At 35.0% G+C, this 20,852-nt stretch overlaps 1 protein-coding gene across 3 annotated transcripts in view; it reads right to left on the reverse strand.

The window, feature by feature from the left end:
* Positions 1-18,601, reverse strand: part of LOC148081772 (partitioning defective 3 homolog) — a 367,916-nt gene extending 349,315 nt beyond the window's left edge. For all 3 annotated transcript variants that reach the window (XM_087788810.1, XM_087788809.1, XM_087788808.1), the window contains exon 1: positions 18,278-18,601. In XM_087788810.1, the coding sequence (XP_087644936.1) occupies positions 18,278-18,397 (120 nt within the window). In that variant the 5' untranslated portion in view covers positions 18,398-18,601. The remainder of the gene's footprint in view (positions 1-18,277) is intronic.
* Positions 18,602-20,852: the final 2,251 nt, after the last annotated feature.

Here is a 20,852-nt window from a genome sequence, read left to right on the forward strand (position 1 = left end):
CTCTTATAAACCTTTCTCACAACTGGTGAGTATATCAAGGATTTTCTCCGTCTCTACGACAGTACACATCTTATTTTGGTCAAAGAAGTCAAGTCAAAGAACATGTTTCAGTCACAGTAAGGCTTTAAACAAGTGAAATATATTACATTAAATGTCTAAAAACACGTACCCAAAATCAAAAATAATGGAAAACCTAGATGCAACAACATAATTCCATATACGTTAGTAAGAAACAGTCTGCAATACCATAATGAATTTTCCAAAGTGATACTTATTTACCTAATAATAAGTTGAGAAAAATCTTAACAAGACAGAGAAGTATTAGCATGTTGGTGCCGACTGACATTTCAATATGTAAAAAATACCATCGTCAATCCAATGGACAAAAATCTCACCAGAAGAAAGAGAGGGAATTCCCAAACCACTGGAGCAGGAAGATTTATCCTGTATTTATTTGTGGTTAGATTGTAATCTCCCAGCTTCCCTTTCAAACAAATTATCCAATCATTCTCTGTCAAGGAACCAAATAATGGGCTGACTGGGATTAAAGAACTCTGTACAAGGTGTGCAGTCAAAACAGAAGAGCTGGGGAAGCATCCAAGAAAATTAGTGTTCAGATGGTTATACAGTTATATGACAAGTCAAAATGTATCATATGTATTTAATGCATTGGCATATTTCTCTTCTTTCAACATTTTATCAGAAATAATGATATTTTGGATAAGATACTACTTCTTTCTGAGGCTGCCTACATCTACAATGAAAACGTTCTTATACAAATTCTCCAGTAATACAATTTTGAATAAATGTATCATGTTAGGAATAGGTGTTTTCAAACATTTTGTTTCCAAAAATGGTCACATTTGATGCAGTTAAAAGTGAGAGGGAGCAAAATGAGAACCATGACATCATACCATGATTCCTGATCTAAATATAATTGGGAAGTTCTTCATAATAAGAAAAGAAGAACATTGTCAATGTTTAGAAATAACTGTTCCAGCTTTAAAATTGTGTTTTTTAAAACATTTTTAAAGTGGAAATACATATCACACAGACCATGGTGCACGTGAAATCTGCTTGTGGGGCCTCAAAATGCCCCCTTCGCCAGAATTTGCACATGCCTATGTTTTGAAAACATGGTTCAGAAAACATGGAAACATCTCCATTATCCAAATAAACAATAATTTGGGTTTGAGAGTAAATTTCATTCCGATAAACACTGGCCCTAAATACTATATCTTCCCCAAGTGACAGCAACACTCAATATTGAACAGAGGCGAACACGGCTGGAATATAAAGAGAAAATGAAAGAAAGTCAAGTGCATTCCAGAACAAACGTGGGGTTAAAAAGGGACACCAAAGAGATCATGGATTTAAGAGTGCGTTTAAGGAGACGTCGGGACCTTAGGCAGAGCTGGAGGATGAAATATAATGAGGGTTTATTTCACAGAGAGAATAAGTGACACTGTTGTGTCTTGCAGAGAAGGAACTCCTGAACACAAAGTCCAACCTATTCTTAGCACCGTAGATCATTCCTGAAGACAGGCCTGTGTTCTTTTACGAGCGCTGCATGACGATAAACTGATAATCAACTCCACCTATCAAAGGATTCTTTTCTTAAATCCTTTTACTGTATCCCTGCTCCTGTTCTTAATGTGAAGCCACAAATAAAATCATACATTCTTTCTACACATACATGGTAATTGAAAAGACAAACACAAGCTATTTTCAACATTATTTATTGAATTGGAACATTCACAAAAATGTTTCAAAAGGTTGTGGGTCAGAGGAAGTGTCAACCGTAAAGCTAACATGTCACATAGCAGCTTTGACTTTCTTTACCTGTTGAAAAAAAAGCTTCTAGAGCTACTCTTGACAAAACAACTTTCAAGAAATAAATAATATGTTTGAACTTGATCAGGATTTGCAGAAGAATGTATTCATAACTCTGCTGTATCCTTACACTGCACAACTATTGTGACAAAAGTGAAGGACAGTCACATATAAATTTAAGTTAAAAAGATCCTTTGATAAACACAGATTGAATCAGATTTCTCTCTTTGCAGGTGAAATCCACAAAAGAATATCACTCAAGAAACGACATTTGCTTGAACTACTAAGCCTTGCAGTGCTGCTTACAGAGTGCAAACAAACCACAAAAGAACAACCACTACACACCATATAAATAAGGGTGAGCAAAAGCAGTATTTTGTGTCACTTTTTGAAACCGGTATTTTCCAAAATATCCAACCTGGTGACCAAACAAAATCAGGTAGACTTATATTTGCTTTCATAGTATTAGATACTTGGTAAAAAAAATATCAACCTTTCTTAACCACTGAAAGATAATGAAAGAAGTATTGACTTGAAGTGCAGCAGGTAATTCAACACCCATCTGACCGAGCCAAACATTGATCTGGAGCAGCAAAGTGTGAGCTGATGTAACAGCCATCTTCCTAGTCCACTTCCTTACAGCAGTCTCACTCTTCCATCCGACCGTCTCCGCCCCCGACAAGAGCTTTCACTGAGGCCGTTCACATTCAGCCAGTGACATATGGAAAAAAAAGAAGTGCCATCAATCACGGCACCGGACCACCAGAGTTGACGGGAGACCCTGTGAGGAGAGACTTCTAACTGCGAGCCGGAGCTCCAGGACTTGTGATTCACTGCAGTTTGTTTACAAAGATGACGCACTACAACTGTGATCCCCTACCACGGGGGCGTGGCCCAGTATCAATCCGTGGTACATTTGCATCTGTGCCCCACAGATTGAAAAAAATAAAACTAATTTCTTCCGTATTGATTATTACTGTCTGAGGCCAGTTCTTTTTCCTAAGTAACATTAGCCTGTGGCTCTTGACCCATTAAAACACTTGTTTTTGTCCAGTTGACTCAAAAAATTAACTTGTAACTTAGTGAATGACGTTGAGTAAAACACAAACTTTAGACGGTCGCAGAGAAACCAGTCTAGAAATCCTGCGGATTGAAGTTGATGGTATTTTTTATGCGCTCGTAGTTCTTTTCATTGCCAGTTTTTATACATTAAACGTATCGGTAGTGCAAAAAAGGTTGGAGTTCCTTGCAATAAAAAACAAAATGTTGAGGTTTCTAGGGTTTCCACACATTTTTTATTGATACTACTTCTCCAGATTAGCAATTTAAACACAAAATTGTCTATTTAAATGCAAAAGTATTGCTTCGACTGGCAAAAAATGATTTGTCTTTTACAAACTTATCTAGATAACAGAGGTAAAAATTCAAGACAAAGAACCCTCTCTTTACATGGCAAAAATATTTCTTTAAACAGATAACAATCTTCATATGCTTCTAATTTTTTAAATGCTTGCTAATGCGCCTTACACTGCATGCTTTGAGTATGTGTCGTAAGTCACCCTAAGGCTATGGGTGACGCAAGATCACTGGTTCGCTATGTAATATAGAAACAAACAAAAACTCATTGTGAAAGTTTCATAACTTCATGGTTGACAAAGACAATACTTCAATACCTACAGACAAAGAGTCCGTCTTAAGTTGGCAAAACACCATGATTTGTATTTTTTTTTTAAAAACAAAAAAAACAATGTGTGTCAGGACGGTTTTTCCAATAAGCGGGTTTTTGTTGGGAGCCGTATTTGTTCGACGGAGGTGGGGTTGGTGGTAACAAACCGGCTCGACCAGGTCACTCGTATCCACACACCCATACACGATATCTGTCTCAGGGATGACGTGAACTGCCGTCTGAGCAAACGCAACCGTTGATCTGTGAGGAACGGACAAATACTCTTGGCCACAAGAGCATGTTTACAACGACTCCCTTTGTTGGGGAATGCAATTAATTAGTGCACACAAAGAAGCCAAGTCTCTCTGAAGTGCTGACAAGCGTGACCCAAACCACAGCTTGGGTTGTAATGTGACCTAATGGATCCTAAATCCTCCCAAAGTCAGGCTTGAGTAGAGAATCTCCTAACCCAGTCACCCAGCCACTTCCCTCAACAATCATAATATACTGTACATGCACCAGGTTTCTCTGGGATAAGTACAAATGTTACAACTTGTTGATGAATGAGCTCAACAGGATGTCTTTCTACTTCGATTTAAAAGTATAATGAAGTGAATTGAGTAAAATATATACCAAGAAATCTTAAATAAGTGCTGGATTTTAGACATGCCTGGTTGAGAACTTCTATAGGAGTCCAGCAAACATTTTAAGTAACTATTTAAGTTTTAGTTTTTCTCTGTAGTGAAACACTTGAGCTGGCAGATATAAATGTGCGTTTATTGTAAAATCAAAGAAGTAATGAGCAACAGCAAGAGCAGTACATGAAATAAATGCAACAATAACATGTAGATAAATTATCAGGACCAACCATGGAAAAGTACACATAATATGTAAAATTAATAGAATTCCAACAAAGAATAACACTATGTTTAAATATGGATGGCGTAAGTATCAATGGTAGTTTTGATCAACTACTTCAGAGATGATTGGATATTAACTTCCAATAAAATCAAATCAACTTTAATCCCGGTATTGGACTGTAAAAAGAACTATTTCAATGGAACGTATTCCCACTTTCTAATTTCCATGACTGGTTGGCAATGGACCGACTTAAAAGTAAAGTCCATTTTTTTGAAAATGAAAATAAAGTTGTGTGAAATCAGCTCATTGGTGGAGGTAAGTCCCGTCTTGGTGCCCGTTTTAGCTTTAATCATGTTTTATTATGAAATCCAAGCCTCTTACAAGTCACTTAATAATCACTTTGTAATGGTTCGGTTGGCAGACGAATAGAAGAGTCGATACAATAGATACTGTTTTCACACTGTTCCCCTTCAGATCCATAATCATAGGGTGTGAGATTGCGGCCTCCCTTCCAAGCTTCAAAACAGATGACAGGCAGAAACCCATCTGCCATCAATGCTCTGTGACCGTTTCCCCGGCAGCAAAGAGGAAACGCAACCTTGACTCCTGATGACACTTTCAAGTCCGCCTCAAGGGTCTCTCAGCTAAGATGAGTAGAAGAATGTAAGTGAGAAATGTTTCTCCAGGATTGACTGAGTGATTGCAAAAAATTCTGTGTCCACTTCTGTGAGATCTTTTGCATGATTGAATGATTGAATTCCACAGTAAAAAATAAAACTGGAAGTCCAAAAAGAACATTCAAATAGTTCCCATGACTTTCTCTGTAACTAAATTACCCAAATTCACAGTCATAACAAGGACTGATCATCTTCCACATGAGCAAAAAAAAAAAAAAGATGTCTGCGCAGGAAATTACACTGCAGAGATAAATCCACAGCGTTACATACTTCTTCTGACATTCTGTAGAACCTTAAGTCCTAAATATCAAATCCAGATGATCTGTACTTGTCATTTGCGAAGGCAGCGTCAAAACATTGACAGAGTGCACAAAGATGTTTGCTCAATGCTTGTGGCAGTGTATGTCATGTGCATATTAGTAGTAATCCTCAGTTATACAATGCAACATGTCAACTTAAGTGTTGCAAACATTATTTACACAATAGATACCAAGTGGCTTGAAATGCATTCAAACTGCAGTATTTATTTGTTGATGACTGCTTAACACATTTAATTACATAGTAACATCCGGAATTTTAGTCAGCTATGTAGCCACCTCTTATTATTAACATATAGTTTGGGCAATATCAAATAAGCATACCAAAACGTGTGATACAAGCCACATTTATTTTGTATTGTCCAGTATACCTTTAAAGGTAAAAGACGTACTACCCCTGCAACCCGTCATATTAAATGCACTCTCAGATGGATGTATGAACGAAAATCTAAACCGTTCCTCAGCAATACTAAAGAGGCTTAACGTATATTTTGCACTATTAGGCGTACCAGATTTTATGGCGCACCTTCAATGAATGGCCTTTTTGGAACTGTTTTCATAAATAGGGCGCACCGGATTATAAGGCGCATTGAATAAAAGATACGGTCAAACGTTTGACTTGTGTTGCGTTATGCATCGACTAGATAAAGCTGTGCTAAAGGGAATGTCAACAAAACAGTCAGATAAAGTCAAACTTTATAAGCGTTCTGATAACTCTGTACACTCCCATGGTAACAATGTTCAAATGATGTTTAAAAGGCTTCAAGCAGCAGTGGTGAGACTGGTGTTTTGAGCAGACAAATGTAGAGCGAGCAGCAGTGAAGTTGAGGGCGTGTATGACAGCTAGAGCGCGTATGTGACATGTTGAACACACTTGTATGACTGCTTGAGCGCACAACAAAGTGATTTTCAGTGTACAACAACCAAGACACACTCGCTCAAAACGGTGGCAGTAATCTTACTCCATAGACGTCCGCCATGATGTGACATGCTTCGTAAATCCCACCCCGTGATGACGCAATGACATAATTTCGCCCACGGCATGTCGGCTCAGTCGGCACAGAGTCATGAACGTGTTTGTAAACAAGTCACCCACCAGGTAATGTTCATATATAAGGCGCACCGGATTATAAAGCGCACTGTCGTTTTTTGAGAAATTTAAAGGCTTTTAAATACGGTAACTTAAATTAAGACCACTCCACCTTAATATTCATTAGACTCTCAATTGCATCAATACTAATTTATGTGTTGGATCGGGCTTTATAAACAGTTATTAGAACTAAAAATTGCATCTTTGGATGTATAGGGGGTTACGGTAGCGTGAATATTTTTTTAACCCTCAACCCTCTGATGGGGTTTTTACTCGGTTGTTGGTGGTGAAGTCTGTAGATAGGCTGCGTGTTAATAACTAGTACAGCATAGCTGACAACCAGTAAGTAAAAGTGATGGGGGATGAGGAGGATGAACCTACACTTGATACATTTCTCTAGTTTTCTGACACCATAAGTAATTATCAGTGGTACTGTCTAGAGGACTCCCACGTCTGTCCTTAAGGTGCCCTTTTTTAAGAAACCGACGAGAGAAAGATTAGAACTCACATAATAGGCCGTGTGGTTGACTTGACTAACAAGTAAACACATATATAAGCCCCTGTAGCCTCATCTAATTGGACTTGGTTGTATCATTACAACCTAACCTAAGTTTTTTCTAAACTTAAAAACTGTCTTTTTCCAAGATGATCTTGATCAACAATGTGGTTCTGTAACAAATGGGTGAAATAACAGACATAGATAGTTTATGGCTATCCTGGGCGACCAATTACTTCCACTTATTTAGAGTGCAAAAGAAGTTTTAAATACAATGCATTGGTCCCTCGCCATATCACCTTCTGGGGTATTTTCTCACTGATTGTGTTTTGTTTTTTTGTGTTCTTTGTCACAATTGTCCGACGGAATCTAAAATATATTTAAAAAAAAACACTTTCCTTGGGAGACAATGTTTCAGGCGAGGGTGGGGACGCAGCGTTATCAGAGGAACTGTAAAGTAGTGTATCGATCTGGACGGATGAGGCCACGAGACCATGTGTATAACTTTATTTGCCAACTGACGCAGAGCCAAAACCAAAACACAGACCAATGCTGTTAAAAAAAAATTTAAAAAAAATTCCCGAAAACTACTTTTTCTTTAATCTGGAAAAATGTACGCAATCAAAGTAAATTTTAAGACACCTTCACTGACCTCACTATAATCCTGAACCAAACAGACTAAACCCCAGTGTTATAATATTTTACGGGGTGAGAAATCAATTTAATGTTGTGAAAATTAAGTTGGTTTTTGAAAGTATAAACTGTGTGAGAATGTGGGAATTGTAAATGAAATTTTTAAATCTTTTTAACAGCTTTTTAAAGAGTGCAAGGAGGGATTATGAGGCCTCAACTGAAGTTGAAAACTAAACAGATTTTGTTTATCACAGGGGTGGGGTTTCTATGCACATTTAAACCCAAATAACTGCTCAATTGAATAAACCTATAACTAGGATCTGTGTTCGCGCACAAAAGTGTTTAGGAGCAAGAAAATGAAGCTCCTCAGAAATGTCCTATGTTAAATGTGTTATTAATAATTGTTACGTCTGTTTTTCAAAAAAGGAAAAGTTCATAACGGTAGCCAAGAGCGTTCAGTTTTCTCAAAGACAGGACACCCATCACAATTACTGCCAGCGCCTGAGCAATTCAACATCAAGGTGAGCTTAAACATGCCGTTTCCATCAACACAAGCTGAGCCAGGAGACAGAGGGAAAATAGCTGCGATGAGTCATGACACTGCAATTCAGTGGCATGCATGCACACTGGAGGGTTTTCCGAAGAGAGTTTTCCAAATATTTCTAATCGGAGAAAGAGAAGGAAAGCCTTATTGATTGCAGGAAGAAGCTAATTCACTGATTTGGAAAAAGGGAAATAACAAAGTGCTCTTTAAGTGTTGAACAGGAAAACCCTAATCACTGTTGACAACATAATGGATTCCAGATATAAAGGGGCGGGGGGGGGGACTAGCTAATCTCTGGATCAATACAATATGAAGATCAATATATGCTGAATTTGTTGCGTGTCATAAAGGTTGATGAGGATGATTTATTGCATCCAGAGAACTGAAGCATTAAGAGCATGAAAAATGGAGCTTGTATGCTTATAATAAACATATTTTAAATAGATAATGACTCAGATTCCTCCTGAAGCTAATCCAACTTGTGCTTGAACCCACTCGGAATTGGGTCATTCATTATCCGTTTTGAATATTGAAACACTCGTATGGTTAATTTTAGAAATGTTTTGATGTTTAATGGATACTTCCGTCAGCGCTAGATATCATCACCGACCCCCATCATCTCAGAGGTAAAATCACATTTTAGTCGCATAAACAGATTTTTTTAACATTAATTTCATAAACCTTTTCCTGTCCTTTGACAGTTTAAACACCGACTAACCAGTCGCCCGCATCTTCATCTGAGTCTAAAAGCAAATGTCATAAATTTTAATCATTCTTTAATCTTGGATGGCACACGCAGCTAGCAAACATTGTTACCGATGTTATAATCGCAAAAATGAATCAGTTGATCGCAAATAGGTTTCAGGGTTAGGCGTTGTTAGTGTAGCAGATTCCGGAGAACATTTTGTGGCTTCTCGAATTTAAACTTTCCCAGTGCGACGAGTTCGCCTTTTAACTTCTTTTTTGCAGATGCAATGATCCACAGTGTGTCCGGAACAGTTGTTCTACAAAGTGGATCAGCACTACGATCATGGTGGCAGAAATAACGTGTTGACAAAACAGCAGCTCACACCCAGGAGGGCCCAGCGTACCCAGCGTGTCCCAACACTGCAACCACATAGCAGGTCTTTGCTTTGACTCGCTCGGCTACAGCTGGAGGCAGACAACTGTCATTTTTTTTAATCAAAGGGAAACAGGAGGAACCATTTAGATCAGTGCTTCATATCAGCTTTTATATCTGTTGCATTTTGCAAAGATCTCTGTTTAGATAATATCTATATCGTGTCACTATGTAAAGGATTGGGAAAAATACATTTCAAAGGGAACATGTTATAAACTATGTCGTGAGGGGCTGTCAAGTCCAATGAGAAAATACAGGCCGAAAAAATAAACTGTTGATGCATTTGGCAATGAAAGAAAATACATTTGATTAAAATGTGCTTTTCGTCAAGATTTTTATATGATCAGTTCTGTAGTTTTACTCTGACTTCACAAGTCCAACTTTATCCAAATTCATAAAAACAAATGTGTAGATAATCTGCAAATATGCAATTTAAATATAAATTGTCCGGGATTATTTTCATCGGTTGATATTCAGGACATTTTGCAACACAATAGTGACTGTAACCCAAAGAAAGTGTTTTTCTTATGACAAAGTGTTTTGGAATAGGGCAGTCTCTGCATGGGTAAACGTTGCTGTAAAGGTTATGTACTTTCACCTCATGAACTCCATGTTTTTAAGAAGGCTAAAACAAGTAATAGTGTCCCTGGATGACGTGCACTCTGCAGGAGAAGAACCGCATTTTAACTCAAATGCTTGCTTGAAAACATCATCCAAGTAATCAACAGCAACATGTCGAGAAAAGATCCTTGTTTTAATTTGACTTAATGTTTGAAGTGTTACCTTAAGTACGATAGTTACGGCAATATATCAATACGCTTATATAGTTTTATTTATACAACTCATTATCAACTATATACATAGATGTTCATTTTTTGTATAGTCTCAGTTCTGGACTTTGCGGTGCACAGAATATCACAAAAGAACATTTTGGAACAAAGATGAATTTTTAACCAGAGTATAAAATAAATTGCTACAAGAATAAGTGAGCATTATATTCACTTTTATGAAAATACCTTTTCAAAGCTTGAGGCAACGTCTACAAATATTAGATTTTGAATTTAAGAGCGGCTCACGGCATTACCAAATGGAAAATGAGGTTTTGTGTGTGTACGAAAATGGAGGCCATTGTGTTCAGACCTGCCAAGTGTGGACAGTAACAAGGTCAGAAAGTAATTTTCCAGCCTGGATTTCAACAATAAAGCTGGGGAAGCCATTAAAGGATATTTTAAGGTATATTTGCGTTTTCTCGTCAACCAACCAGGTCAGTGAGTCAAAGCTGTAACCTATAATTGTGGCAAAAATTATAAAATGAAGACATAAAAAAACATGATCTCACTTCAGAGCGAGGGATAGCATCATGTCATTGTATAACTGAGGATTAGTACTTATTTGTGAGATGTTCCTCTGAATTTCAGTTGGCACTTGTAGAATCGTTCCTCTGATCCCCAAACATGTGCTGCTGGCTAATATTCAGGTCAAGAGATTTACACGAAAAGGAGCTTAATAGTAACCTTTCCCATAAGCAGACCACTGGTGACTAATCTGTGGTAACAAATGGGAACGTTTTTGGATACTGGTGGTTGGTGAGGAATGGAGTGATGTGTGCCACAACCAAAGTTAAAAAAGCTATCAAGGTACTTGTCTGCATGAATCTGTCACTTGCCAAAAAACTCAGAAACTTAAAAATGTTAAAGTTGATTCTTCTGGAACTTTTAGAATTTTATTTTAAAAAGAAAACGTATGATAACATTACCAAATTAATTACTGAGTTTTGTGGTAATGTTGATGTTTTCCATTACTTTTCTTGATTTAATGTGATATATACTGTATATATTTAGTTTTTTGTTAGCCCCTTGGGACTGCCTCTGTGCTATTTAAGCTAAATAAAGTTAAGGCATAGAAATGACAAAATAACTCAAAGGTTGGACCTTATAGCAGCTCACTTGACTCAAGATCCGAAGGCTTTTCAGATAAAAGCCAGGTTGATTTGCATCATACAGAGTTTTGAAAGTAAATGAAAACCACTATGCAGTATATGGGAATCGATTACCAAAATAAATATCTCTTGCTGAGCCAAACTGGCATTACAACATTACATAAAATGTATATATGTGGGTTGAAAAGAAGATTGAAAAACATAATCATCTGCAAACAGCTGCATCTTTCTTGTCTGAAATATGTGACTCAGCAACCTTGCACACAACTCACAAGTAGTTCTGCATGAGGTTTGTACTTTCATTCTTGGCAACGTATCTGCTGGAAGGCATTAGCACGAGACCAACAGCAAGAGCTAAGTTGCCAGGATGGAAACAGACTGTCAACTAGTGAAATAGACAAGAGAGCCACGGGGGAAAGAAACTACCACAGTCCGGGTGAAAACGAAAAACATTTCTCTTGAATTGTTGCATGTTTTGGTAATAAAAGTTTAACTTGTTCAATTTGACTTGAGCGTGATGTAGAGTAGTCTCATGACGATCTCCTGGAGTATCTTGGACCAAAGTGATATTCCCGTTCACATCCAGCTGCCCGGCTTTGTTACATAACCACGGAACACGGACTGAGCTAACAATCTCTGACAACACTCCAACCAACAAGCACCAATTAGCTGCATGTCTCTGCAAAATACACTGCTGACAACGTTGTTTTTAGACGCAATAGATACTGAACGGTTACACAAATAACAACGTTACATATCAGTGTCAGCGGACTGTGGTGATGCAGTGACATTACAATAAAGAGTGATGGATGAAGTAAAATAATAAATAAAATTATGGATATAATATATAACTACAATTGTAAGATTAAAGGAAAGGAGTCGGTTGTAAACTTTTTTTTTTCCGGATTCTACATTATGACATACGGATCATAAAAAGGATCATAAAATGGAAAAGCTTAACGCTGATTCATTTTAGTTTCGTTCTCAGACGCAGGGGGACAGCGAAATGTATGCGGCCAGCAGTTATGATTTTATTAAGGTATGGTAAGGTAAAAAAAAATGTCCAATAGCCACAGCAAATACAGCATTTTTTCATAAAAAATAAATCAAAATAAAATAAGAACAAAAAGAAATAAAGAGAAAGAACAAGATGATACAATCATAGTCTAAAGATAAAGATAAAGAACATAGATCAAAGAAAAATAAAAAAGACTAACATAGAACAGAACATTTTATTAAACTAGTAGATAGTGTGACAAAGGTTTTAAAAAACAAAACATTTGAAGGTCATAAAATGAAGAAAAAAAGAAAAAACGCCAAAAACTGAGGCTGTTGCTGATACCGAAATACAGATTTATTTTCATTTCTGTATTTAAAAAGTTGTCTTTTTTTTTGCAGTACTGGTTTAAAATATTGGTGCTTTATTTTTTTTATTTTTTAGAATTAAAAATGTTTGGTATAATGTCACGTTTCACATATACACCCCCGCTTGTTTTCACTTCACAACTGTTCCATAAAATATTGGTACAGCTTTTTGGTCGCGATTGTACCTCTTGAGTAGAGAAGAATCAAATACATTTTTGGATAAAGAATTATTCATAAAAAGTGAAGACTCTCAGACCTAAAGGAAGCAAAGTTTGATTGAATTGAATATTGTTCCGTACCCAGCAGTCCTTGTGAATTAATATTAAAATATTATACAGTATAATATATATGAAAACTAAAAATATTTTGTATTCTTTAATAGAACTTCCACAAAAGACTTTCAAGGACTTTTTTAGACGTTCAAGAGGTTGAATGCACGAACCAGGTTGTTCCAATGAAAGCTTAGATTCCAGTGATATAAAACCATTAAGTGTAACTCACCCGTTGCCGAGGCAGCAGTGTATAAAAGTGACTGTGTAAAAAAAAAAAAGAGAAAAAAGCATCTGGTATTTGATGTATAATAGACTAGTCAACTGACTGCAGCAGAAAATCTGGTGTACTTCCAAGTCTGTCATGCCTGTTGCACTGTGGAAGACAGTAACAGATGACTCGCTCAACTGTTTTACGGCTTGGAATTTTTCAAACCCAAAAAGACGGTGTGAATTATTTAGAAAAAGCTACAACCGTCATCATTAAGCTCCGACGAAGTGAAAGATTTATCGAATGTAAATGTATCGACCTCCGCGCGACGTCATCTTCTTCTTCACAGTTTGAGGTCATTGTGTCATGCAAATTTAATGGGCGCGGTGACTTCAACAACTTCCTGTTCCCGTAATAAACGAAGAAGTGTCACGCCGCGCTGCTGATAAGCCTCAACGCTATAATTGCTGAAGAAGAAGAAAAAAAAAAAGATCTGGATATAGAACAGTCAAGCATGTGAAACTGCGGTTGATTCCCAATTTGTCTGGCGAGCGGTAAAAAACCAGTGGCTTCGCCAACAAATGAGCAGGATGACGGACTCATTAGTATCAGCCCCTCATGACTGTGCATAATGTGGAACAGACTGAACCGACACGGGGGTCACAGTGGAGAAGGTTACCCACACATATTAGCGGAGATCAGGCAGTCGACGTGAAGAGAAAGAGGAACAACCGCACTCTGCTCCGCAAACATTGAAGCGTATAAATCCTTTTTTTTTATTTTTTATTAGGTACCGATTATGGAATTACATCCATCAATAAAACAATGACGACTGAATGACGAATCTGAACTGCGGCTTGAGTATTTATCTGACCTGGTAATAAAGATTATTATCTTAAATTCCCAGGAAGTCTACTCAGATCGCGGTCAAATGCCAGCATCTTCCAATTCTTCTCACTCAGGTTTTTATCTACAGGGAAAAAAAAGAAGGTTGAAGCCATTAGCTCTGCTCCGAGTCCAACCATAGAACCACAAACATCACTCGCTATTAACTGGAGTACAAACAAATGGAAATACTGTACATTTAATCTATTACATGCCCTAAAGAACTCCATGAATTTAATGTGTAACAGACCAGCAGCTATATTTGAAGCTAAGAAACTCATATTCGAATGTTTGGAGATTCTTTACGTTGTGATAACAAATAATTTAAATGTATTATTCAGAATAGAAAAATGTTTTTTCTCTAGTTTAAATATTTCGCATGAGCTAGACAAATCTATAATTGAATGTAACCTTTAATGATACATTTCCTTGGAGCAGTTAATTGTGTATTATAGTCAGGACACGGGCGTTCAAATAAAGTACATTTGTTTGGACAAATACGAAATAAAAAGATGATTATATTTTCTTTTTAAAGCTGATATCTAGACATTATCTGCGGTTGTGTTGATAATCACTAAATAAACAATAGCTATTATGTTTTATTTTCCATCACATGGTACAACACATGAGTTGTTTGCCAATCCGTTGTTTGAAGAACACAATCGCTCTCATTGTGTATAGATTTAAAACGTTAAAAGGTTATGAAACTATATAAACGAACGTAGCGCAACAATATTTGTTAATCGTTGACAATATGGTTCAGTACGATCGGCCAGATTAAAGACTGCATTTTCGCTTGTTGACTTTTTACTTTGTTTGGGACCAGCAAGTACAAGGGGAACCCTTTTAGTGAAGGACTTCTTCCAGGATTTCTCTATAAAAACTTGTATTAAACAACTTTTAAAGTAAATAAGAAGCTAAAAGAATGCATTAACAAAAGAAGGTTCCATTGACATATAACACTCTCGATTTGTAATTTTAAGTCTCATATTAAATGTGATGGAACATCAAGCGTTCTCCACGCTCTGTGGCCTACACTTCTACAGTTACAAAGAGAATACACGGATCAATGACGAGGTCGCCTACGTTCTGCTGAACCAGAAGGAAACCATCAGGAACGAGTGAACTTGCGATCGAAAGAATACTTAGTAGTTTAGTTTGAGGTCATTTTTTGAACCGTTTATCCTTTGTGATTGACAACATACGCTTGTTGCAGGTGTGTTGTTACACAATACAGGTTGTCAGTTGCAAATAAATTTCACTCACACCTGCCTCGAGATAAATAAAAAAAAAACTGTCTGGATTCTACTAAACATGCTGAAACATTGAAGAAGGATCTCTTCATTTGTTGTAAAGTTGGCAACTCAGCGTGGTTTCCTTCTGGTATTTTTAGTCTTTGAAGTTCACTTATGAATTTCACTCTAATAGTGATACCACATGCTGGCGAAAAAAGAAAGGGGGTGAAGGGATGCTCACGAACCATGGCAACATCACTAATACATTCATTATTTGCTTTAAAAGGCTTTCAAGCTCAGCGGCAACACATCACACACGTCGGCAGCAAGTTTTCTTTTGCCTTCCGTTGCTCAACAGGTGAAAGTTGGATGAACTTTTTGAGCGAGTCAGCAAATAAAAAGGGCAACGCAAAAGTGCGAAGCAAAAGGTTATCAGAAGTTTTTAACTTCACATTGTTTGAGTATCGTACTGAAAACGTTCTGGGTCACTTCTCGCTTACAAACGTCTTAACTGAAATTATTCGTCTGTGACTTCAGCTTATGACTCAGAAGTCAGTTTTATTTTTACACCAGCTGCTCAAGTTAAGCAGCTAAGGATCGCTTCAATCCATTGATTTATCGGCCAATTCATTTATCTTAAAACGGTTCAAATACCACAGCGATGACGCACATGACGATCATCAACCTCTTCACATCCATCAATCAGGCCATTATTAAGTTATTCCAGGCTACATAGTAGAAGAAAAAACTGTTTTGTTAAGGAATAATTTGCTTGACTTGTTTTAATGCATTTTATTTTAAATTAATCATTCTTTATGTTGTTAAATCATCCCTTAAAAAATGTATTTGTTCTCCATTATCTGGCCCTTACAAACTTTTTACTGTTCACTGAAATTCACACATTTTTACCCTCATGTCAACTAAGTTTTGGGATTATTTTAAGAGTATTTTAGAGTTTCTTTTTAAGATTTATAGGCGAAAATTGGCTTCCAGTCTACTGTCTACACTTGTGGTGCTTGTGATGTTTACCCAGAGTATTTCCCGTCCGTAGGATGGTAGCCCTTAAGCTTCTGCTACAAACAAGCTTAAACTATTGACTTGTTTAAGTTTGTTCTGGAACAATTCCTCATGTCGGGGCTTCATTACAAGGACGAGCATTATGGAGGTACTTGGATGTTTTTAAGTACATAATTTTGGACAAAGACAAGGACAACTGAGCTCCAGTCGCTACATTAAAATGAAAATACATTTTTACCTATAACGCTAAAAAGGAACAGATTATTCTAAAAATAATCCCAACCCTTGGTCAACTTGAGAGTGAGTAAAACATGAGTGAAATTTGAATTTTGGCTGAACTATCACTTTAAGTAAGTAAGTATGTAATTAATTTATATTTATAGAGCGCTTTTCCAGATCAGGGTCACAAAGCGCTTTAACAACCAAAACAATACTCAATAAAATAAATAAAATACATATAAAAGGTCATGATAACACCAAGAACAACACAGGAGTTCCAGAAAAATCAAGGAAAAGTCTGCACGAATAACTTCTATTATTTGACATGTTGCATCTCACAGGTGTGACAACAACAAAGTGGCTACTTAGCATGTTAGCTTTCTCAGCTAATTTAATTTTTGTAATATCAATTTAACAAAAGACAACAATACAAATAAGATAATTTAAATATATGGATGTATGAGTAATGTTTGTAACAATTGGATATATATATATATAAGAAAATACTATAAATTTCTGCTTTATTTGATACTTGTCCACAGCTAACATGCTTATATCATTTATATATGTTGTTTAGCATGTTAGCTTTCTCTGCTAATTTAATTTTTCTAATATCAATTAAACAAAAGACAACAATACAAAGAAGATAATTTAAATATATAGATGTATGAGTAATGTTTGTAACAATTGGATATATATATAAGAAAATACTTTTAATTTCTGCTTTATTTGACACTTGTCCACAGCTAACATTCCTTTAGCATTTATATATATTGTTTAGCATGTTAGCTTTCTCAGCTAATTTAATTTTTCTAATATCAATTTAACAAAAGACAACAATACAAAGAAGATAATTTAAATATATGGATGTATGAGTAATTATTGTAACAATTGGATATATATATAAGAAAATACTATTAATTCTGCTTTATTTGATACTTGTCCACAGCTAACATGCTAATAGCATTTATATATATTGTTTAGCATGTTAGCGTTCTCAGCTAATTTAAATTTTGTAATATCAATTTAACAAAAGACAACAATACAAAGAAGATAATTTAAATAAATGGATGTATGAGTAATGTTTGTAACAATTGGATATATATATACTGTATAAGAAAATACTTTTAATTTATGCTTTATTTGATACTTGTCCACAGCTAACATGCTGATAGCATTTATATATATTGTTTAGCATGTTAGCTTTCTCAGCTTATTTAATTTTTCTAATATCAAAAGACAACAATACAAAGATAATTTAAATATATGGATGTATGAGTGATGTTTGTAACAATTGGATATATATATATATATATATATATATATATATAAGAAAATAATTTTAATTTCTGCTTTATTTGATACTTGTCCACAGCTAACATGCTAATAGCATTTATATATATTGTTTAGCATGTTAGCTTTCTCAGCTAATTTTTGTAATATCAATTTAACAAAAGACAAAAAAACAAAGAAGATAATTTAGATATTTGGATGTATGAGTAATGTTTGTAACAATTGGATATACTGTATATATATATATATATATATATATATAAGAAAATACTATTAATTTCTGCTTTATTTGACACTTGTTCACAGCTAACATGCTAATAGCATTTATATATAGTTTTGATATTAGTAATGTTATTATTTAGAGCAGTTTTTACCTGCATTTTTCTTAACTTTACAAGTTAAACGCCACATTATTGACAAGCTTATTTGTTTTAAGATAACAGCAGAAACTTGACTTTTTCGACTCCAGAAGTCGGTTCCTCCTTTTTCAGCGACTCTCCCTGCGCTCCTCAGCCGGAGCAGCGCGCCATGTTTGCGGCAACACTCTGGATGAAAGTACGGAACACCAAACACACACAAAAACACACACAAACACAAACACACTCACCTTCGCGATCGCCTTCTTGTATCTCATGGCGGCTTGCTCGACCAGAGCGAGCACTCTCATATTCCCATCCCCGCACGGAACCACCACCCGGGTCCTCCCGAAACACACCGTCACCTTCATTCCTCCAGCGCCGGGTTTGTTAATCCCTCTCAGGCAGAAGAACGAACCATCCCCCGGAGCCTCAGCGCGGACTTGACGAGAAAGTCATTCCCCGTGGAAGAGAGACACCAGTCCAGAAGAAAAAAAAAAGGGGGGCGGCTTTGAGTTTTTCCTCCAGTAGTGCTCGGATCGGGCGGTAGTAGTTCCTCAGCTCTGGGACTTGGAAAGTTGTTCTCCGGCTGCAGAGACACGAACCCACTGCCACATGTTCCAGCAGGCTCGGAGAATGTGTCCAGCCCACGCAGCCAGTGACGGTGTCACCCACAGCGGCTCTGCCTATAAACACCGCGTTGTTCGTCCACTTTCAGAAAAAAAAAAGTGTTGATCGATCTTGTCAAACTATGACGTTTACATTTTCATCAATGGAGACTCAGCCTGGATCACTTTTTTCATATTTTTTTTTTTATTCGAGATTGAAACAACTGACATAGGTCCTGTACAAGATGAGAAAAGTAAAGTAGATTAAAACTGAGGACCTTATGATGAAAGACAACAACAATAACAATTGAAATAGACGTATTTATATTATCTTACAACTGAAAAAGTCACAGAAAACACATGTTTATAAGTTCCTATATACAATTCAAATGAATACACTTTAATCAATATAATACTTTCAATATACTTTCAATATAACTGTATAAATTGAAATGTAAATATTTGGAGTGCTTCTTTTAAAAATAGATTTGTGTATTTAGATAAATAAGATTCAGTCATTATTTTTATATAATGTTGACAGTTTACAATATTTATATTGTAATTTCAAATCAAATTTTAAACAATAAATAGCTATTATGTCATTGTATAAGCTGCTTAAGTGCTTTTTTTTATTTGATTTGTGTATTTATATTTACATGATGGTCATTATTTTTATATAATGTTGACAGTTTACAATATTTATATTGTAATTTCAAATAAAATTTTAAAAAACAAATAGCAATTATGTAATTGTATAAGCTGCTTAAGTGCTTTTTTTAAAAATATATTTGTGTATTTAGATAAATAAGATGGTCATTATTTTTATATAATGTTGACAGTTTACAATAATTATATTGTGATTTCAAATCAAATAAAAAAAAATTGCTATTATTTAATTGTATAAGTTACTTAAGTGCTTTTAAAAAAATAGTTTTATGTATTTAGATTTATAAGATGCACTTTATTTTTATATATTGTTGACAGTTTACAATAATTATATTTTAATTTCAAATCAAATTTTAAAAAACAAATAGCTTTTATGTAATTGTATAAGCTGCTTAAGTGCTTTTTTTAAAAATAGATTTGTGTATTTAGATAAATAAGATGGTCATTATTTTTATATAATGTTGACAGTTTACAATAATTATATTGTGATTTCAAATCAAATTAAAAAAATAGCTATTATTTAATTGTATAAGTTGCTTAAGTGCTTTTAAAAAATAGTTTTGTGTATTTAGATTTATAAGATGGTCATTATTTTTATATATTGTTGACAGTTTACAATAATTATATTGTGATTTCAAATCAAATTAAAAAAAATAGCTATTATTTAATTGTATAAGTTGCTTAAGTGCTTTTAAAAAAATAGTTTTGTGTATTTAGATTTACAAGATGCACTTTATTTTTATATATTGTTGACAGTTTACAATAATTATATTTTAATTTCAAATCAAATTTTAAAAAACAAATAGCTTTTATGTAATTGTATAAGCTGCTTAAGTGCTTTTTTAAAAAAAATTGATTTGTGTATTTAGATTTACAAGATGCTCATTATTTTTATATAATGTTGATTATACAACAATATGTCCTTTAATTTGAATAAAGGAGTGACTTTAACATTTGATAAAGACTTTTATTACTTTAAAACTAAATTCTTCCAATATTTTTTTTATTATTATTTCAGGACCAGTCTGGATCACTTCAATCCTGACGTCATTTTTATTATTTTTAACAATAAAACTGGTTGAAGTGAAATAAACTACTTTTAATTTTGTTTAAATAATCTGGAAAGATACATAAAATAGCTGTTAATATGTATCCTTAACACTATGTGTGTTCGAATAAAATGAAACTATATTAATATAAATAATATAATTATTATTGTATATTATTTAGATTCAAAAATGTATGTTATTCTCTATTGACACCACAGAAAAATAATCCTATGTTGTATTTACAACACTGGCAATTAAAGTTTCTGGTTCCGATGTTCTTGGTCTTGGTAATTGTTTATACCAGACCAAAGTGGCCCTTATAAGGTCTAAGATCATATGCAAAATAAACTTTTTATTTTTTGTTTTATTCATTATTTTCTCAAAATATGAGTATAGGGTTTTTGTTTTAGTACTTTTCTAATTTCTGTGAGTATTTATCGCACAACAAAGCCTTTTTCATTAATGTAATTATTATTATATTGTAATTTCAAATATAATTTAAA

Source organism: Callionymus lyra, chromosome 4, assembly GCF_982586985.1.
Source record: "Callionymus lyra chromosome 4, fCalLyr1.hap1.1, whole genome shotgun sequence".
Taxonomy (NCBI): Eukaryota; Metazoa; Chordata; class Actinopteri; order Syngnathiformes; family Callionymidae; genus Callionymus; species Callionymus lyra.